Below are 22,616 nucleotides of genomic sequence, written 5' to 3' on the forward strand. Positions count from 1 at the left end.
ATACAGGCGATGCTCGTACAGATACTAGCTACCATTGGGGGTATGCAACAGGCCCCAGCTCCAGCCGCTCCAGTACCGCAGGGCCAGCCTGCACCAGCGGCACCGGTTGTTTAGCCTGACAATTTGGAGGGCGTCATGCCACTTCGGGAGCGGAAGATGCTCGGGGTGTTCCTTAGACTATCACCGCCGAGGTTTTCTGGGGCTGTGGGTGAGTATACCTACGAGTTTCTACTTACTTGCCGCAAGCGGCTACAGACTTTGGGTTTAGTGGAGTCGAGAGGAGCAAACTTCACCTCTTACCAGCTAGACGGTCTCGCCAGGCAGTGGTGGCTACGTACTTAGAGACCAGACCAGCTGGGTCTCCACCGGTCACATGGACTGAGTTTTCAGAGGCCTTCTTGGCCCGATTTATTCCCAGGAGCATCAGAGATCAGCTTAGAGATCAGTTTGATCGGTTAGAGCAAGGCTCCATGACAGTATCAGAGTATGAGGCCCTATTCCACGAGCTCTCCAGGCATGCCACCATGATATTACCTACTGAGGAGGAGAGGGTTCGTTATTTCTATTGGTGTATCTATTCCTTCTCTGAAACATGCTTCTATTAATATTTCTATTCCTCCTAGGTGTACATATTTTATTGTGTCTCTAGCTTTAATTTCTTGTATTTCTTTGTTTATTATTCTTTTATTTATTATTGGTGTTTTCGCTTTTCCTTTGGTATATTTACAATCTATTATATGTTCTTTTTGGCTTACCACGTAATATTCTTTTCTTTGTCTTTTAAATAATTTTTTTATTATTGCTACTTTAAATATTTTTTCTATGCTTAGGTCTAGTTCTTTTCCTTTTATTTGTTCAAATATATTAATATCAAATATTACTTTTTGTTCCGTGGATTCTTCAGTTATATGATCCTCTTGAGTTATTATTTGTACGTCTTTTTCAGTCATCTATATTATCATATAAATTATCCTCTTCTTCATTTTTGGATAATTCATATATACCATCATCACTTTCTGGCTCATAATCTATATATTTTATTTGTGTATATTTTTCTTCATTATCGAATATTACTTCGGATATTTGTTTTTTTCTTAGGATTTTGGGGTAATTTACAATCTTTAGTTATATGTCCTAATTTTCCACAATTATAATAAGTACATTCAGTTATTTTTTTTCTTTGGTCTAAATGGTTTTTTGGTATTATAATTACTTATGTAGTATTTTCTTCGAGGTCATTTCTACTTATACTGGGATTTATATTTTTTATATTTGCCTGGTTCCTGTATTTCTTTTTATAGTAGTTATCATTACATCCAAATTGGGGTGCTATCTTATCTTTACAACATGCTAAGTTTTTTATTATGTTTTTTTCCATTTTCATTTCTTCTCTATATTTTTCACATATTTCTGAATACCATTTTTGTAAATATCTTATTCTTGCTCCTAAAGTATCTTGTAATCCTGCTTCAGTCCAATCTTTTATTATCTTTGAACTAAATGGTTTTGGTAATTGTGTAATGTATAACCTTCCTATTTCTTTTCATTCTTCTGTACTATATGTTCCTTTATAATAATATTCTCTAAATGCACACGCATATTCTTCTATATAACACATATTACATATTGCTAATTTTAACATTAAATTTTTGTTTAGATGTTTTTCCTTATTTTGTTCTTCTATTTCTGTAGTCGTACTACTAAATTCATTATGTATAGCTATTTCATATTTATTTAATATGTTAATTGGGATTGTTGCTATTTCACCATCTATCCTTTTACTATTTTTTAATGTTTTTATACTTTCGTCTGTTAGATTTTGTAACCATAGTTTTACTGTTCCTATAAGTGTCATTTGATATATATCCTACCCATAATTGGATTGCTTTATTTATATCTGTGATGTTGTCTAGATCTATAAAATTATTTTGTGTAGTAACTAGAGTTGGTGTCCATTTTATGTTTAATCTTTTATTCCATATACTATCATACCTATCAGATTGATCATAATTAACCGTATAATAATTGGGATTTACTTCTCTGGGTTTTTAACTCCTGATGTATTTACTTTTGCATCCTTAATATCTCCTGTATTTATTTCTGTAGATTTTTTATCTTCTAGATTTGCTAACATTTTTGTATATGTTTCACTTATATCTGAACTTTGATCTGAGTGGTCTTCATTTATATGGCCTTTATTTATATCATCTATTCTTATATCTGGTTCCCCTTTTTCTTCGATTTTTAACTTTTCCTTAAATTTTTCTATTTCATTTTTTAATTTTGTCACACCTCGAGCCTACACCCTGGGCGGGACCGGCACCCGGAGACCCTTGCTGGCCCCAAACGAACCCTTGGCCTAGTTTTCTTAACTCAGCGGAAATCTAACTCAACAGAATAACTCAATGCAAATGCAAGGTTACAAAACAACTTAACTGATAAAGTTTGGCCAAAAAGGCAACTGAGTCTCAAAATAGAATATTTACATATACACATAGATAAGAGACTCAAAACTAACTGACTGACTGTCTATGAAGCCTCTAGAATACTTAGATGGATGTTGGGATAGACCCCGCAACACCCTAATAAAACAAAACTTAAGAGAACAAAGTAACTGAGTCCTCCGGAAGTAAGGAGGCTCACCACTGACTTTGAACTGCTCAGCTGGATAAACGACGTGCAGGATACTGATCCGGGGTACCTGTGTCTGCATCATAATAAGATGCAGGCCAACTGGCATCAGTACATGGAATGTACCAGTATGCGGGGTGGAAAGCTAAACCACAACTTAAGCTTGAAAGGAATACAAGAGAACACTTACCTTGGCCTTGTACGACTAAAGAATAACTTAACTGAACTCAATATGAATATATATATATATATATATATATATATAAGGCAGTAAGACACATGCGATATATCAAGCTTTTAAAACATTGCAAACAACTTAGTTCGTTAATGATTCAAGCAATAACAACTCAACTTTTTTTTATACAAAAGTAATATAACTTTAATGGGAGATTCTTTAACAGACAACCACCAACTATGAGCCCTAGTGGTGGTACAATGTTTTACCTCACGTTGCCCAAGTACCATCCTATACCTTGCCGTGATATAGGACCTTACTTTTGCTTAGTGGATCCACTAGCCTAACCTTACGTGATCATCTAAAAAGAATGATACATCAAGTCCCATGTTGGCGCATGGTTCTTATGGAGAGTTGAGTTAGTATGAACTCGTGTCCCCAATTCGGTGCTCAATACTACTCCCAAAATACTTTGTTTCATAAGTGTCTTTAAACACATCTTTCTTTAATTGAGATGATTACTCAAAACATAGCCCAAAGGCTCTTTTGGAAAGCATGGTTCCCTTCTTGCTCAAATGTAAAAACATTTACAAACCTCTTTGGGAATACTTAGTTCCCTAGTAGCTTTTGAGAAAAGGACTCAACTTTATGCTCTTGCCTTAACTTGAAACTCGAGACTCTTTACTTAACTTGGAACTCTACACTCTTTAAAAGCTTGGAGAACTTGCTTGGACTTACTACTTAACTTTACTTGGATTGACTCTAACTTCATTTTGACTTCGATCCTAACTTGCCTCGGATTGAACTATGGATTCAAGGTATATGATCACATGTTTATGGATGAATTAGGGATGTCTAAATGTACCTTAGAGTGTTGGAAACAACTATAAAACATAGGTACAATTCCTAGGAACATGCATGAGAAAGTGTGAAAGAATAGGGGAAACTTGGCGTCCTTGGTGCTCTGAAAGGCACGGAGCGCCAGCCCTTGTAGCTCAGAGATCCAGCTAAGGCGCTCTGCATGACGCGGCACCCCAAGGGGTGAAGGCCAGAGCACTTCTTGGGGTGCTCTGCAAGGCACGACGCGCCATCCCTTTTCTCCGACAACTTCGACTTTTCTCCTTCTTTACTCCAACTCTTAACCTTCTAAACTTCAAGGTTTCCAGCCCCAAACATTTAGAATCATAAATCCCTTAATATTCAACAGATTACAACTCAAAAACCAACCGAAAACATGTCCCAAATCACAAGGGACTTCAACAACACAATCATTAACTTCAACAACACAACTAATCCTCTTTCTCAATAATAAAATGAGTTTGGTCTATGGGGGAAAGGATCAACCCAACACTAAGAACTCACATACCTAGTAGGGATCACCCCAGACGATCTTTCACGGAAACTTGTTGATCTCCTCTTTCTTCTCTTCTTCTTCTCCTCTTCTTCACTCTCAAGCCCTAGCTTTCACTTTCTTAAAATGGGACAAAATGATCCAATTATCAGCCTAACACAACAATATAATCCCAAAAGAAATGGCTAGGGAAAAGACCAAAATGCCCTTAAAATTTTCGGAGGCATTCCCTGCCAACTGCCCAACTTTCAAAGGGCATAACTCACTCATACGAACTCGGAATTGAGCAAACTCGGTGGCGTTGGAAAGATCATTCCACAAGCTTCGCAACCATAACTGGAACTACTCCTAAATCACCCCGACATAGGAGTTACGGCTGCTCAAAGTTGGCCAAAAACTCTCTGATTTCCACACTTAGCCAAATTTTCCAGATTTTTGAATTCCTTCCAAAAATGACTATTTCCGATTTTTAAGCCTCTTAATAGATATTTCAAATTACCGGATGTTACAATATCTCCCCCTTGAGAATATTCATCCTCGAATGAGGTTACTCTTACAAAGCTAAGGGTGTAATATCAACTCAACACCCAACAAACAACCATGCAAACGCAACAACAACAACAACATGATCAACATGATTAAAAGAGTACTAAGAGGGAAATTAATACCTTAATTTGCATTTCCTCCAGATTCAAAGAGGTGTGGGTACCTCTTCTTCATGTCCTCTTCGGCTTCCCAAGTTGCTTCCTCAACAAATTGGTTCCTCCATAGGACCTTGACTGAGGCTACGTCTTTCGTTCTCAACATATGAACTTGACGATCTAGAATCTGAATAGGAACCTTATCATAAGATAAGTTATCCTTGATCTTAATACTTCCAGTCGATAGGATCAATGAAGGATTGCCTATGCACTTCTTCAACATGGAGATATGAAATACCGGATGAACCGCTTCTAGTTCCTGTGGTAACTCCAACTCATAAGCAACATTGCCAATTCTCTTGGCTATGCGGTAAGGCCCTATATTTCGGGGACTAAGTTTCCCCTTCTTACCAAACCTCATAACCCCCTTCATGGGTGAAACTTTCAAATAAACCCAATCATCTACTTCAAACTATAACGCCCTTCTCCTAACATCAGTGTAGGATTTCTGATGACTCTGTGCCGTTTTGAACCTCCCTTGAATCACTTTCACCTTCTCCATAGCTTGGTGAACTAAATCTGGTCCTATCAACTGTGCTTCACCAACTTCAAACCATCCAATAGGAGATCTACATCTTCTCCCATAAAGAGCTTCATATGGAGCCATCTGGATGCTAGAGTGATAACTGTTATTGTAGGCAAACTTAATGAGAGGTAGGTAATCATCCCAATTGCCTTTGAAATCGATCACACAAGCCCTCAACATATCTTCTAAAGTCTGAATAGTGCGCTCTGCTTGCCCATCAGTCTGAGGATGAAAGACGGTACTTAAGTTCACTTTCGAACCTAAGCCTTTCTGAAAAGATTTCCAGAACTGTGCAATGAACTGTGCACCTCTATCTGAAATAATGGAAATTGGAACTCCATGAAGTCTCACTATCTCTTGAACATATAACTTGGCATAATCTGATGTTGTATTGGTAGTCTTTACTGGTAGAAAGTGAACTGACTTTGTCATTCGGTCGACAATTACCCAAATAGAATCATGCTGACCTTGACAACCCTGTGATGAAATCCATACTGATCATCTCCCACTTCCATTCTGGAAGTTCTATCCTCTGAGCTAAACCACCGGGCCTTTGGTGTTCGACCTTCACTTACTGGCAATTTGGACACTTAGCAACAAATTCTGCAATGCCCTTTTTCATGCCATTCAACCAATAAACTTCTCTTAAGTCACGATACATCTTGGTGGAACCCGGATGAATGGAATATCTGGAGTTATGAGCTTCTTCCATAATCCTCTCTTGGAGTCCATCCATCATAGGTACACACAATCTACCTTGATATCTCAGTACACCATCTCCCCCTTGTTCAAAAGCTAAATCTCTTTGCTTTTGAACATTTGTCTTCAACTCAAGCAAAATGGGATCTTGATCTTGTTTCTCTTTCACTTCTGACACTAGTGATGACTCGGCCCTATTCACCACCGCTATTCCTCCTTCTGCGGAATCTGTAAGTCTGACTCCCAGGCATGCCAGTCTGTTCACATCTTTTGTTAACTCTCTCCTTCCTTCTTCGGTATGGGCGATGCTACCCATAGACAACCTGCTCAAAGAATCAACAACAACATTAGCCTTACCTGGGTGGTAAAGAATACTCAGGTCGTAGTCCTTGAGTAATTCAAACCACCTCCTCTGTCTGAGATTAAGCTCTTTCTGAGTAAGAACATAGTGAAGGCTCTTGTGATCAGTGATTATGTCGACGTGCACACCATACTAGTAATGACGCCATATCTTCAAAGCAAATACTACAGCAGCCAACTCTAAATCATGGGTTGGGTAATTCTTCTCATGAACCTTCAACTGTCTGGAGGCATAAGCTATAACCTTGCCATTCTGCATTAAGACATAACCCAAACCAATTTTAGATGCATCACAATACACCACAAAACCTTAAGTACCTTCTGGTAACGTTAATACTGGAGCTGTAATCAACCTCTTTTTCAATTCTTGAAAGTTGTTCTCACAAGCTTCAGACCATTGAAATTTCACTGTCTTCTGAGTCAACTTTGTCAAAGGAGATGCAATAGACGAGAACCCCTCAACAAACCTTCTATAATAGCCAGCTAAACCCAAGAAACTCCTAATTTCAGTTGGAGATGTGGGATTAGGGAAATTTTGCACTGCCTCAATTTTCCGAGTATCAACTTTAATTCCATCACCGGACACAATGTGGCCTAGGAACACCACAGACTTGAGCCAAAACTCACACTTAGAGAACTTGGCATACAACTCTTTGTCCTTCAAAGTCAGAAGAATTGTTCTAAGATGACTAGCATGATCTTCTTCATTCCTTGAATAGACTAGTATGTCATCAATGAAGACGATAAAGAACGTATCTAAATAAGGTCTGAAGACTCTATTCATAAGGTCCATGAAAGCTGTCGGTGCATTGGTCAACCCAAAGGACATAACTAAAAACATAAAATGACCAAATCTGGTCTTGAATACTGTCTTCGGAATATCACATTCCCTTACCCTTAACTGGTGATAACCTGACCTGAGGTCAATCTTTGAAAAACAAGTGGCACTTTGAAGCTGATCGAAAAGATCATCAATCCTCAGAAGAGGGTACTTATTCTTGATGGTAACCCTATTCAATTGGCGGTAGTCTATACACATTCTAAGGGAACCATCTTTCTTTCTCACAAACAAGACCGGAGCGCCCCAAGGTGAGACACTCGGTCGAATGAAACCTTTTTCTAAGAGATCTTTCAACTGCTCTTTCAACTCTGTTGGTGCCAATCTATATGGTGGAATAGAGATAGGGCGAGTATCTGGAATGAGATCTATGCCGAGATCTATTTCTCTCTCAGGAGGAATTCCGGGTAGATCATCAGGAAAAACTTCTGGAAACTCTCTTACTATAGGAACTGACTGGAAATGAGGTATCTCAACACTAGAGTCATGAACTCGGACTAAGTGATAGACACAACCCTTCGAAACTAACTTTCTTGCCTTAAGGTACGAAATGGAATGACCCTTAGGTACTGCTCAACTACTACCCCATTCTATGACTGGCTCATTCAGAAACTGAAACTTGACCACTCGAGTTCTACAGTCTAATGATGCAGAACAAGCATGAAGTCAATCCATACCTAGAATGACATCGAAATCTACCATGTCTAACTCAACCAAATCAGCCATGGTGCTTTTGTGATTGATAGAAATAGGAAAATCACGATAGACTCTTTCTGCTAGAATAGATTCCCCAACAGGTGTAGAAACACAAAAGGATTCACAAAGCCTTTCAGGAAGAACATCAAACTTATTTGCAACATAAGGAGTTACAAAAGATAAACTTGCTCCAGGGTCTAGCAAAGCATACACATCAATAGCAAAGACTTTGATCATACCAGTGACAACATTTGGAGAATTCTCTTGCTCCTAGCGACTGGTGATTGCATAAAGGCGATTTGCTCCTCCGCTAGTACTAGAGGTAGCTCCTCTAGGTGCCGTCCTGTCTGGGGGAGCAACTGAAGAAGATTGGGCCCTACTGCCCAGACTTCCACTACCTTGCTTATTCTTCGGGCACTCCTTCATGAAGTGACCATCTTGCCCACACTTAAAACAACCTGTCTGGCCATCACGACATTTACCCGGGTGGGTTCTACCACACCTAGCACATGTAGGAAACAAACTGCCTCCTTGTGCCACACTACCTAAGGACTGTGCTGGTCTACCCTTGAAGTCCTTCGAATTCTGGCTATTAAATTCCCCTCTGTATTGGGGTGCGGGTGCTCTAGCAGATGATGGAGCAGGTCCCTTTTGCCTTTGCTGAAATGAGGAACTGTTTGAATTACCTTTCTGTTGCCCGGACTCATTACCGGTCTAGGCTCTCTTACTTCTGAATTCTTCCCTGTCCCTCAGCTTCTCTTCCTCAACCTGTTGTACATAGACCATTAACCTCGATATTTCCATGTCCCTGATAAGCATGGCAGCTCTACCTTCCTTACTTGACAACCGAGACAGCTTAACAACAAAAAAGCTCATTTTATTTCTCATGTCTGCCACCATCTCTGGAGCATAGCGGGATAGTTGTGTGAACTTCAGAATGTACTCATGAACACTCAAGGACTCCTGCTTAAGTGTGACGAACTCACGTACCTTGGCCTTTTTCAATTCTCGAGGAAAGAAATGCCCCAAGAAAGATTCCTCAAAACAGTCCCAACTCACAGGTGGTGCATTCTCAGTTCTGCCCCCTTTCCACTGATCGAACCATGCTTTAGTAACATCTTTCAATTGATATGCAGCTAGTTCAACCCGCTCAGTATCTGCCATATGCATCACATCAAAAATCTTCTTCAATTCCTCAATGAAGTTCTTTGGATCCTCAGTAGTGCTCGAACCCGTGTAACTCGGAGGATTCATCCCCAAGAACTCACGAATCCTTGAGGTGTCAGCTCCTTCATGCCGAGCTCCCCTTCGCTGACCAATTTGATTAGTTATAGCTTGACTCAGAATTCTAATTGTATCTCTGAACTCGGCATTAGAAACTTCCCCTTGAGGTTGTGCTCCCGGGGCATAAGGCAACTCTTGCTCATCAACATAACGTCTAGGAAGACGCCCTTTGCCAACTCTTTGTGGAGGCATGATTATTTGAAACACACCCAGGCATGAATTAGAAAGAAACTCTTTAGAGATAAACTCTAACGCATGAGATGAGTGTGAAAGAAATGATAAGTCTTCCTAAATGTTGTAGCCTCCTAATTATAGATGTGGCGCGCTTCACACCGATAACTAGGACTCTACAGACACGGCTTCATAGAATTCCTAGGACTGTTGAACTCTATGCTTTGATACCAAGTTTGTCAAACCCCGAGCCTCCACCCTAGGCAGGACCGGCACCCGAAGACCCTTACTGGCTGCAAGCGAACCCTTGGCCTGGCTTTCTTAACTCAGCGGAAATCTAACTCAACAGAATAACTCAATGCAAATGCAAGATTACAAAACAACTTAACTGATAAAGTTTGGCCAAAAAGGCAACTGAGTCTCAAAATAGAATATTTACATATATACATAGATAAGAGACTCAAAACTAATTTACTGACTGTCTACGAAGCCTCTAGAATACTTAGATGGATATTGGGACAGACCCCACAACACCCTAATAAAACAAAACTTAAGAGAACAAAGTAACCGAGTCCTCCGGAAGAAAGGAGGCTCACCACTGACTTTGAACTGCTCAGTTGGATCAACGACGTGCAGGATGCTGATCCGGGGTACCTGTGTCTGCATCATAATAAGATGCAGGCCAACTGGCATCAGTACATGGAATGTATGAGTATGCGAGCTGAAAAGCTAAACCACAACTTAAGCTTGCAAGGAATACAAGAGAACACTTACCTTGGCCCCGTACGACTCAAGAATAACTTAACTGAACTCAATATGAATATATATATATTTATATAAGGCAATAAGACACATGCGATATATAAAGCTTTTAAAACGTTGCAAAAAACTTAGTTCGTTAATGATTCAAGCAATAACAACTCAATTTTTTTTATACAAAGTAATATAACTTTAATGGGAGATTCTTTGACCGACAACCACCAACTATTAGCCCTAGTGGTGGTACAACATTTTACCTCACGTTGCCCAAGGACCATCCTATACCCTGCCGTGATATATGACCTTACTTTTGTATAGTGGATCCACCAGCCTAACCTTACGTGATCATCTAAAAAGAAAGATACGTCAAGTCCCATGTTGGCGCATGGTTCTTATGGAGAGTTGAGTTAGTATGAACTCGTGTCCCCAATTCGGTGCTCAATACTACTCCCAAAATACTTTGTTTCATAAGTATCTTTAAACACATCTTTCTTTAATTGAGATGATTACTCAAAACATAGCCCAAAGGCTCTTTTGGAAAGCATGGTTCCCTTCTTGCTCAAATGTAAAAACATTTACAAACCTCTTTGGGAATACTTAGTTCCCTAGTAGCTTTTGAGAAAAGGACTCAACTTTATGCTCTTGCCTTAACTTGAAACTCGAGACTCTTTACTTAACTTGGAACTCTACACTCTTTAAAAGCTTGGAGAACTTGCTTGGACTTACTATTTAACTTTACTTGAATTGACTCTAACTTCATTTTGACTTCGATCCTAACTTGCCTCGGATTGAACTATGGATTCAAGGTATATGATCACATGTTTATGGATGAATTAGGGATGTCTAAATGTACCTTAGAGTGTTGGAAACAACTATAAAACATAGGTACAATTCCTAGGAACATGCATGAGAAAGTGTGAAAGAATGGGGGAAACTTGGCGTCGTTGGCGCTCTGCAAGGCGTGGAGCGCCAGCCCTTGCAGCTCAGAGGGACAGCTGAGGCGCTCTGCATGACGCGGCACCCCAAGGGGTGAAGGCCAGAGCATTTCTTGGGGCGCTCTGCAAGGCGCGACGCGCCACCCATTTTCTCTGACAACTTCGACTTTTCTCCTTCTTTACTCCAACTCTAAACCTTCTAAACTTCAAGGTTTCCAGCCCCAAACATTTAGAATCATAAATACCTTAATATTCAACAGATTACAACTCAAAAACCAACCGGAAACATGTCCCAAATCACAAGGTACTTCAACAACACAATCATCAACTTCAACAACACAACTAATCCTCTTTCTCAATAATAAAATGAGTTTGGTGTGTGGGGGAAAGGATCAACCTAACACTAAGAACTCACATACCTAGTAGGGATCACCCCCGACGATCTTTGACGGAAACTTGTTGATCTCCTCTTTCTTCTCTTCTTCTTCTCCTTCTTCTTTTCTTCTCCTCTTCTTCACTCTCAAGCCCTAGCTTTCACTTTCTTAAAATGGGACAAAATGATCCAATTATCATCCTAACACAACAATATAATCCCAAAAGAAATGGCTAGGGAAAAGACCAAAATGCCCTTAAAATTTCCGGACGGATTCCCTGCCAACTTCCCAACTTTCAAAGGGCATAACTCGCTCATACAAACTCAGAATTGATCAAAATTGGTGGCGTTGGAAAGATCATTCCACAAGCTTCGCAACCATATCTGGAAATGCTCCTAACTCATCCTTAGCTAGGAGTTACGACTGCTTAAAGTTGGCCAAAAACTCACAGATTTCCACACATAGCCAAATTTTCCAGATTTTTGAATTCCTTCTAAAAATGAGTATTTCCGATTTTTAAGCCTCTTCATAGATATTTCAAATTACTGGATGTTACAAATTTTGTTTGCAGTTCTCTTTCTTTCTGTTTAGTTGCATATAGTTCTTTTAGTGTTGCTAATTCTTTTTCTGTAGCAATTATCTTATCATTTTTTGTTTCTTCTATTTGTTGTATTTATATTTTTGCTTGTTGTCTAATAATTTCTATCTCTTTTTTCCTGTCTATTTCTTCATTTTCTTTAGTTATTTGTACCATGGCTGTTAGACTATCTTCTAATCTTACTATTTCTTTTTCTATCATTAGATATAAATTTTCACCTATTTTTTTATATCTCCTTCCTAAGCTTGAAAATATTATTTTTATTTTTAATCCGTCTTGATTTTCATAGGTTTTTCATCTATAGCAAATTCTTCTTTATTCATTATAGATTGTGCTTTAGTTTATATTCTATTTGTTGTATTTGTAGTTGTATATCAAATATTGTTCTTCTTTGAGCTAGTAGAAATTTTTGGCATACTCCTGCGTATATGTTATATTTAAGTTTTTCTTATTTATGTTTTAACTCATAGCGTTTCTCTATAATCGTCCTGATTAATTTATATTTGTGTTGTTCTTTACTTTCCATACTATTCATATTCATATCTCTGATACCAATTTGGGGGGGGGGGGGGTTATGAGTATGTTTTTAGGCATTAAAAGCTTTATCATAATATTCTTTCCTTAAGGGTATTAGTCTAATTATTTCTCTTATATTTTCTAGTATGTATTCTATGTATTGTATATTTTGGGTTCTTTGATATATTTCTATATTTTCTTTTATTAGATATACATACTTGCAAAAATAATAATAGAAAATTACTATAATGTTGTGAAATATTAGGAAAATATAAAATAATATCAGACAATAAATATAAAGACAAGATATATGGGAGATAATGCTTTCTTATTTCTTTATTCTGTACTTTTCAATTGTCTCTTTTATAAAATATTCATCGCCTATTTATATTACAAAATGTCTCCTCAAAGTTACATGAATAAAATAGTGTTCATTTATTTCATACATGAACTTCAAAGAGAGTTACAGATGATCTTTGAAGAGAGTTACGGATGACATCCACATTAATGTATTTATAACACTCCCCCTTCGATGTCCATAGATAATGTCCCTCGTTAAAACCTTACTAGGAAAAACCCAGTGGGAAAAATCCTAGTGAAGGAAAAAGAGTACACATATCTTGTAATACGCCTTGAGTGTTGCCTCATTAAAAACCTTACTAGGAAAACCCAATGGGACAAAACTTTGGTTAAGGGAAAAAGAGTACAACGCATATTTTACTCCCCCTGATGAAAAGTTTATTTGATATCCTGGAGACGACGCATTCCAATCTTATATCTTAACTTCTCAAATGTTGATGTTGGCAATGCCTTAGTGAATAAATCTGCAAGATTATCACTCGAACGAATGAACATTTATCTCACCATTTTGTTGAAGATCATGTGTGAAAAAGAACTTAGGTGAAATATGCTTTGTTCGGTATCCTTTGATATATCCTCCCTTTAATTGAACTATGCAAGCAGCATTATCTTCATACAATATTGTTGGAATCTTTGTTTGCACAGAAAGATCGCATAATTGCAAAATGTGTTGAGTCACTGATCTTAACCATACACACTCTCGACTAGCTTCATGAATGGCTATTATCTCTGCATGATTTGAAGAAGTAGCAACTATTGTTTGCTTCATCGAACGCCATGATATAGTTGTATCTCCATATGTTAATAAATAGCCTGTCTGAGATCGGGCTTTATGTGGATCAGACAAATAGCCAGCATCTGCATAACCTATCAATTCTGACTTGGATGCATTAGAATACAACAATCCCATTTCAATTGTTCCTTGAAGATATTTGAATATATGTTTAACACTTGTTGGACATGAGCTGAATCTCGCCAATAAACTTATTGCGAAACAAATATCTGACTGGGTATTGTTGGCTAGGTACATTAGTGCCCCAATAGCACTAAGAGATGGTGTTTCTTCACCAAGAATCTCTTCATCCTTTTCTTGAGGTCGGAATGTATCGTTATTTATATCGAGAGATCTCACAACCATTGGGGTGCTCAATTGGTGTGATTTATCAATGTAAAAATCACTTTGAAACCTTTTCAGTATATGTTGATTGATGGATAAATATTCCACTTTTCAAATGTTCAATATGAAGGCCAAGACAAAAAATTTTCTTTCCAAGATCTTTCATTTCAAATTCTTTCTTCAAACACTCAACGGCTTTTGAAAGCTCTGTAGGAGTTCCAATGATGTTCAAGTCATCAACATAAACAGATATTATTACAAATTCATATTTTGACCTTCGTATAAAAATACAAAGACAAATATGGTCATTCTTATACCCTTCTTTTAACAAATATTCGCTAAGACGATTATACCACATTCGTCCTTATTGTTTCAATCCATACAAGGATTTCTGAAGCTTTATTGAACAATTTTCTTTTGAATTTTCATATGCTTCAGGCACTTTGAGTGCTTCAGGGATTTTCATAAAATATTGTGGTCTAGTGAGCCATATAAATAGTCTTTGACAACGTCCATTAGATGCATTTCAAGCTTTTCATGAACTGTCATATTTATTAGATACCTGAAGGTAATTGCATCATATTTATTAGATACCTGAAGGTAATTGCATCTACCACAGGAGAATATGTCTCCTCATAATCAATGCCAGGTCTTTGCGAAAATCCTTGTGCCACAAGTCGTGCTTTATATCTTACGACTTTACCATTTTCATTACGCTTTCGCACAAAAACCCACTTGTACCCAACTGGCTTGACACCTTCAGGGGTTCGGACTATTTGTCCAAAAACTTCACGTTTTTCAAGTGAAGCCAATTCTGTTTGAATTGCTTCCTTCCATTTTGACCAATAATTTCTCTGTCTACATTCATTGACAGATCGTGGTTCTAAATCCTCATCTTGTTGCATTATTTCAACTGCAACATTATAGGCAAAAATATTATCCACCACAATATTATTTCGATTCCACATTTTTCTCGTCGAGACATAATTTATAGAGATTTCTTCATTCTTATTATTTTCAGGTACATAGACCTCCTCTCTGGTGTCTTCATTTATTATGTCTCGGAGCTCTTCATGAGCAATTGTCTCTATATTATGATCATCTTGATCATTTATTCCTTTCCTTTTTCGAGGATTTTTATCCTTGGAACCAATTGGTTTACCACGTTTTAAGCGTGGTCTAGACTCATTTGCCTTAACATTTTGTCCTATCGAGACATCAATTCGAACTTGAGCATTAGCAGCTGAGATATATGATTTAGTAACCAGTGAAAGGTTAGTAAATGCATCCGGCAATTGATTTACAATATTCTGCAAATAAATTATCTTTTGAACTTCTTGCTCACATTGATTTGTTCGAGGATCTAAATGAGACAGTTAAAATGAATTCCAATCTATCTCGTTTCCCAATTGCTTTTTTTCTCCCCCTAATGTTGGGTATACTGATTTATCAAAATGACAATCAGCAAATCTTGCTGTAAATAAATCTCCAATTCTAGGTTCCAAATATTTTATAATAGAACGACATTCATACCCAACATATATCTCCAACCTTCTTTGGGGACCCATCTTTGTGCGTTGTGGTGGAGCAATTGGAACATATACCGCACAACCAAAGATTCTAAGATGGGAAATGTTTGGCTCCTGACCAAAAACCAATTGTAATGGGGAGATGTCATGATAACTGGTTGGCCTTCTGCGCACAAGTGCTGCTGCATGCAAAATAGCATGCCCTCAAATCGAAACAGGCAACTTTGTTCTCATCAACAATGGTCTAGCTATCAATTGAAGACGTTTAATCAATGACTCTGCTAAACCATTTTGAGTATGAACATGTGCAACAAGGATGTTCAACTGTTATTCCAGTGGACAAACAATAATCATTAAATGCCTGAGATGTAAACTCACCAGCATTATCAAGACGCATTGTTTTTATTGCATAACCTGGAAATTGTGATTTTAACCTTACTATTTGAGCCAACAACCTCGCAAAAAGCCATATTGCGAGTTGATAATAAGCACACATGAGACCATCTTGTTGATGCATCTAGCAAGACCATATAATATTTAAATGGTCCACATGCAGGGTGAATAGGTCCACATATATCACCCTGTATCCGTTCCAGAAATGCGGGAGATTCCATTCCAACCTTAGTCATTGATGGTTCGATAACCAACTTTCCTTGTGAACAAGCAGCACAAGAGAATTCCTTCGATTGAAGAACATTTTGATTCTTCAAACTATGCCCATGTGAATTTTCAATTATTTTGCGCATCATATTTTAACCGGAATGGCCCAACCGGTCATGCCAAATGATAAAATCATTAGAACCAGTAAACCTTTTGTTTACTATGTCATGTGTTTCAACCATACCAATATTTGTATGGTACAACCCAGAAGAGAGTGCTTGCAATTTTTCATGCACAGTTTTCTTCTCCGCATTTATTGTAGTAATATAAAGGTATTCAACATTTCCTTCATTCGCAGTCTCAACATGATAGCCATTTTGGCGAATAACCTTGAAACTTAATAAGTTTCTATGAGACTTACTACAATACAATGCATTATCAATTACCAATAATGTTTCTCAAGGTAGTAATAAGGTTGCTCTTCCAGAGCCCTCAATCAATTTTGTACTACCAGATATTGTATTAACATATGCCTTTTTCATTATCAAATGATAGAAATATTTCTTTTCTCTTTGTATCGTATAAGTTGTGGCACTGTCCAGAAGACACATATCTCCATTACTCATCTTGGATCCAACTGAAGACTAGGAAATTTTATTTATCTTCATAAAAATAAAAATACATAAGAAGAAGTATGAAACTTAACAAAAGAAAATCTAAGTACATGAACTTTAAGTAAGACATTAAAAACACATAATATTATTCATTTCCCAATTCAATTATCAATCTTCAATTGCGATCCCTAAAGAAGTCCTCAGCTTCTAGATGAGTAATATCATCGAGCCCATCAAAAGCATCATCTTTCAATGCTAATTTCGCCTCAAATTCTCATCATATTTTTGAGAAGACCCTGCCTGAGCATCATTTTTGAGAGTCAAATGTGACTCCACTCGGGCATTAGAAGAGGAGGCACTACCTTTATTTCCTTTCCTTTTAAAGGAATTTTCATACAACCTGACAAAATGCTCAGGTGCCCGACATTCATTTTTCCAGTGACCTTTAAGGCCACATCGATAACAGTGATCGCCCTTGCCTTTTGAAGGATTATTTTGAGAACCCATATTGTTCTCCCTTTTGTTATGACCACCACCTCGATGATTATTATATCGTCTTTTGCCTTTGCCACGTCCACGCACATTATCATGGCCCCGATATTTTGTCTTATTTCAGACTGGCCGTGTGCTTCTACCCCGTGGGCCTCCGGTAATGGAGCACTTCCAGTGGGACGGGCTTCATGATTTTTCATTAAAAGGTCATTATGCTACAAGAAGGCATGAGATTAATTCAGAGTATTTTTTAAAACCCTGTTCACGATATTGCTGCTATAATATCATATTGGAGGCATGGAAAGTAGTTAGTGTCTTTCCCAACATGTCCTCATCTTTTATAACTTCCCCACATAATTTTAATTGGGAAGTGATTCTAAATACAACAGAGTTATACCCAATTACAGTTTTATAATCTTGAAACCGTAAGTGCATCCACTCATAACGAGCCCTTGGCAATACAGTTGCCTTGAGGTGGTCATACCTCCCTTTCAAACCTATCCACAATTCAAGTGGATCTTTCACTGTTAAGTATTCAACCTTCAGGCTTTCATCAAAATGATGACGAAGAAAAATCATAGTTTTCGCTTTATCCTGACTTGATGCCTTAATTCCTTCGATTATACAATCACCAAGACTCTTAACAGTAAGGTGAATTTCAGCATCAAGTACCCATGGCAAATAGTTCTTTATAGAAATGTTAATTGGCACAAATTCAAGCTTTGACAAATTCGACATGATGAAAACTATCATAAAATAATTGAGTTAATATTATGATGTTGGTTTCTTTATAATAAATGATAAAGTATAATATGATTATAAAATATATTATATGTTATATGCATGCACATTGAATGTCTCAAAAACATATAAACTAACGATGTATTGAAACAATAGTTTTAATATGTAATTTTAATTGTTCTATAATATTTATTATTAGTTTCAATATATATTAACACCAAATTTTTGTAAGAGTTTCAAGTCATATTTAATACAATAATATTCTTTTTATGACACACCAATATACTTATCCTAATGTATGAAAATACTTACGAGTTATTTTAACTAGAATGCTATCATATTACTTAGTAATTAATTTAGAGTTATAAGTTAGTAGCATATAAATAACATAACAATATAAACTTGAAACGTATTGATTATTATGCCTAGTAAAGTATCATAATAATAGCTAAATCAAGTTATATATGCAGTAATTAAATTATCGACCAAAGATTTATGAAAGTCCTATTAGAGGTGTTATAAACATATAAATGTATACCTGACTCTAAAAGAAAGTTGATTAACTTTTAGGAATTAATTTCAAATTAAGTAGGTCTCAGTTGGTTAGAGATTCGTGTTGATAACGTGTTGTGAAATATTAGCAATACAAAATAATATCAGACAATAAAATATATAGACAAGATATACGGGAGATAATGCTTTCTTATTTCTTTCTTCTGTACTTTTCAATTGTCTCTTTTATAAAATAATCATCGCCTATTTATATTACAAAATGTCTCTTCAAAGTTACATGAATTAAATAGTGTTCATTTATTTCATACATGAACTTCAAAGAGAGTTACGGATAATCTTTGAAGAGAGTTACGGATGACATCCACAATAATGTATTTATAACATATAATAGATATTTTACCCCTATGCTAGATACAGGAACAGAAGCTAATATGTGCAAACACAATTGCCTACCAGAAGAAAAATTGGAGAAGCTAAAAACATCCATAGTAGTAGCAGGATTCATTAATGAAGGAAGTATGATAACATATAAAGCAAATAATATAAAATTACAAATATGGGATAAAATATTAACTATAGAAGACATATATAGTAACGAATTTATAAATAAGGATAAAATCAGTGTTTCATAAGCTAATATCATTTCATCATATAGATAAGTAGTCATATTAATAATCTGTTGTTTAATCAATAATTCCCTTATATCAATAATCAATAATTTGATACCAATTTTGGGGAGAGGGGGGAGGTTTATGAGTATGTTATTAAGCATTAAAAGCTTTATCATAATATTCTTTCCTTAAGGGTATTAGTCTAATTATTTCTCTTATATTCTAGTATGTATTCTATGTATTGTATATTTTGGGTTCTTTGATATATTTTTATATTTTCTTTTATTAGATCTCCTAGTAAAGTTATTTCCTCAGTAGTTTCTTGCCAATATTTGAAGTATTCGTAATTTATCATTAGTCTGAGTATTCTAATTCTAGATCGCAAATATTAATTCGTTCTAGGTCTATATTTATTTCATTTATTTCGTCTATTTCAGAGTTGCTATTTCTAGTTCTTCTAAGTCAAATATATTTTCTCATATCATTCTTCTTAATTCAATTATTTTTATATTTTTTAGAATATATAAAATCAGTGTTTCATAAGCTAATATCATTTCATCATCTAGATAATTAGTCATATTAATAATCTGCTGTTTAATCAATAATTCCCTTATATCATATGCATAATAAATATTATTCATATTAGATTACTATAAACTAGATTATTCTCAACCATGTCCTCATGTCACTATTAACATCGTACTTTCAAAGGTACACCCTTCCTAACCGCGCCTCAACTCTGTTTACTCCCCTCACGGCTTCCTTACCTATGGTTTCAACTTTAGGATGGCATAGTCTGAAAGTTTTTCCTTTTTTCCTCATGTTAACAAACTAGAAAACATGCTTCATATAATTCTAGTATATAATAACTAGTATTAACTTATTTAATTATGCTATGTTATTCAGGAAATAATAGATTTAGTTATGCATAATCATAAATTGATATACTTGTTTTTCTATGAGATCTGGTATATTTTGTTCCATAGCTTAGATTAAAACTTGATATTTATTTATTTGAGAGTACTACAAAGAGGCTTGCTTTCTGTCGAGAAAGTCTTGCCTTAGATGTGCCTAATGGCTCTCTATTTATACAAGTACAGATGCTACATCCCTCTTGCCTTATTTCTATCACTATCACTAATACTATTTTACTTTACACTTATCCACTAATTTACATACCTTACTTTTTCTATCACTATCACTAACAGTATTACTAGTACAATTTTACTTTACACTTGTCTAATGCATAATAATGCACACTACATTACTGCATACCAGAATAATGCACACTTTATCTTGTCACTTTTTCTTGTCTACTGCTTTCTTATCTTGTTGTTTGTCTTTTTTTCTTTTTATCTTGTCGCCTTTATTCTAGCTGGACAACTGGAAATACATTATCTTCTCCATAGAACTTCGAGCATTGATGATCTGGGTATCTATGTCCAATATTTTTGCAATAGTTGGTCATTATCTCTGGTGAAATAAAATTCCTTCGTATTGCCCTTGTAGTTGGTTGTTGTTATGGTTTTAATAAGCTTAATATCCATTTTCGTATTTCTTACATATCTGCTTCTCTGATTTCTCTAAAATTTGAATATATCATAGTTTGTTCTCTTGCATAGTAGCTCCATACTGAATTTCCATTTAAATAATTGGTTGTTAACTCGTTCAAAATAGTAGCTATTCCAATAATCCGCTTTCTTGTGTAAAATTCCGGTATCTCTATCTTTTGTATCTCGTCTTGTTGTTCTATTTTTTCTGGTATTATCATTTCTCTGGTTAATTCAATTTTTATGACTTGGATGATAGGTTTAATTTCATCATACAATATTTCTGTTAGTGCTGAATAGAACTTTATATAAAAAAGTGTTCCTTTAGTTATCCTTTTGTAGTGCATAAATGCTTTATGTAACTCTGGTATCGTAGATATTTCGTCTCCTGTTAGGGTATATACGGTACTTAACAATCCATAGTTGTAGCAAGTTCCTACTAGACTTGTACTTGTTCCTGGTTGTGCAATCAGCTTATTATATCCGTGTAGGTTTTGTGTAATGCAATCTTCATGGGGATTTTTTGTATTTTTGGATCTTTGATTTTGATTTAGAAAGGTCTGTATTTTGTGGATGTTCTCTATGTAGGCTCTGGTTATATGGTTATAAGTCTTTTTGTTTTGTCGTAGGCTTTCTTTATATGTGTTTAGCTGAGGTGGTATGAATAATGGATCTTTTTGGTTCTTTGGCATAAATGGTTTTTCAAATATTTTATTCATATTAATGTTAACATATCTGGTTTAATTTTTTTTTTGTTGCAGATGTGCTCCCTGTAGCTACATGTTGCAAATCATTATGGGTTTTTAGGTGCTTCCCCAACGTCACCTTGTTGCTCTGCAATCTTTAAGTCTTCTGATCGACTTAGCTTCACATTGTTACAGTCATGCTGGTGACTTTTTATTTGTTGTAGCTCTTTGTCAATATTTTCTACTTTTGTACAAAGTAGAGTCATAACTTTAAGTATTTCTTCTATAGTATTTTCTTTTTCAGTCTATGTATCTTTGTCTTGAGATGTAATCTACAATAACATTCTTGTTAGTACATATCTTCTGATCGACTTAGCTTCGCATTTTTATAGTCATGCTGCTGACTTTTTATTTGTCATAGCTCTTTGTCAATATTTTCTACTTTTGTTCAAAGTAGAGTCATAACTTTAAGTATTTCTTCTATAGTATTTTCTTTTTCAGTCTATGTATCTTTGTCTTGAGATGTAATCTACAATAACATTCTTGTTAGTACATATCACTTCTATTGTAAATGTAAAATTTAATATATTTAATACTAGTCTTCGTATTTCTTTGGTCGTTACTGAATCTTGTACCTTTCTTGTTATCTACCATTTTACCTGCGTATTATCTGTTCTTACAATAAATTTGGTCTATACAATGTATGGTTCAAAGGCTAATAAACATTTATATATTGAATATAATTCTTTTTTGTTTATTTCCCATTTTATTTCGGGGTTTTTAAATATTCCTGAATAATATTTATAACATCCGGCAATTTAAAATGAATATGAAGAAGCTTGAAATTGGAAGTAGTCATTTTTGGAAAAAAATCCAGAATCTGGAAATTCGGCCAAGTGTGGAAATCAGTGAGTTTTTGGTCAACTTTGAGCAGTCATAACTCCTAGCTCAGGATGATCCAGGAGTAGTTCCAGTTATGTTTGGAAAGCCCTTGGAACAATCTTTCCAAAGCCACCGAGTTTGCTCGATTCCGAGTTCGTATGAGCGAGTTATGCCCTTTGAAAGTTGGGCAGTAAGGGCATTTTGGTCTTTTCACAAATCATTTCTTTTGAGGTTATATTGTTGTGTTAGGCTGATTATGGATCATTTTTGTTTCATTTTAAAAGAGTAAGAGTTATGGTTCTTGAGT

General features: G+C 36.0%; 1 protein-coding gene across 1 annotated transcript; it reads right to left on the reverse strand.

The window, feature by feature from the left end:
- Positions 1-13,352: 13,352 nt before the first annotated feature.
- LOC125877457 (secreted RxLR effector protein 161-like) lies at positions 13,353-14,112 on the reverse strand. Its single transcript, XM_049558745.1, has 2 exons — positions 13,572-14,112; positions 13,353-13,438 (listed from the first exon to the last, which is right to left on the reverse strand). The coding sequence occupies exons 1-2, from the start codon at positions 14,110-14,112 to the stop codon at positions 13,353-13,355; spliced, it is 627 nt and encodes a 208-aa protein (XP_049414702.1).
- Positions 14,113-22,616: the final 8,504 nt, after the last annotated feature.

Source organism: Solanum stenotomum, chromosome 9 (assembly GCF_019186545.1).
Source record: "Solanum stenotomum isolate F172 chromosome 9, ASM1918654v1, whole genome shotgun sequence".
NCBI classification, from domain to species: domain Eukaryota; kingdom Viridiplantae; phylum Streptophyta; class Magnoliopsida; order Solanales; family Solanaceae; genus Solanum; species Solanum stenotomum.

Coding starts and splice junctions, on each gene's coding strand:
- LOC125877457 (XM_049558745.1), bottom strand. CDS start 14,112: ATGGTTGTGAGATCTCTCGATATAAATAACGATACATTCCGACCTCAA. Junction 13,439..13,571: donor GTATGAAGATAATGCTGCTT/GCATAGTTCAAT, acceptor ATAATCTTGCAG/ATTTATTCACTAAGGCATTG.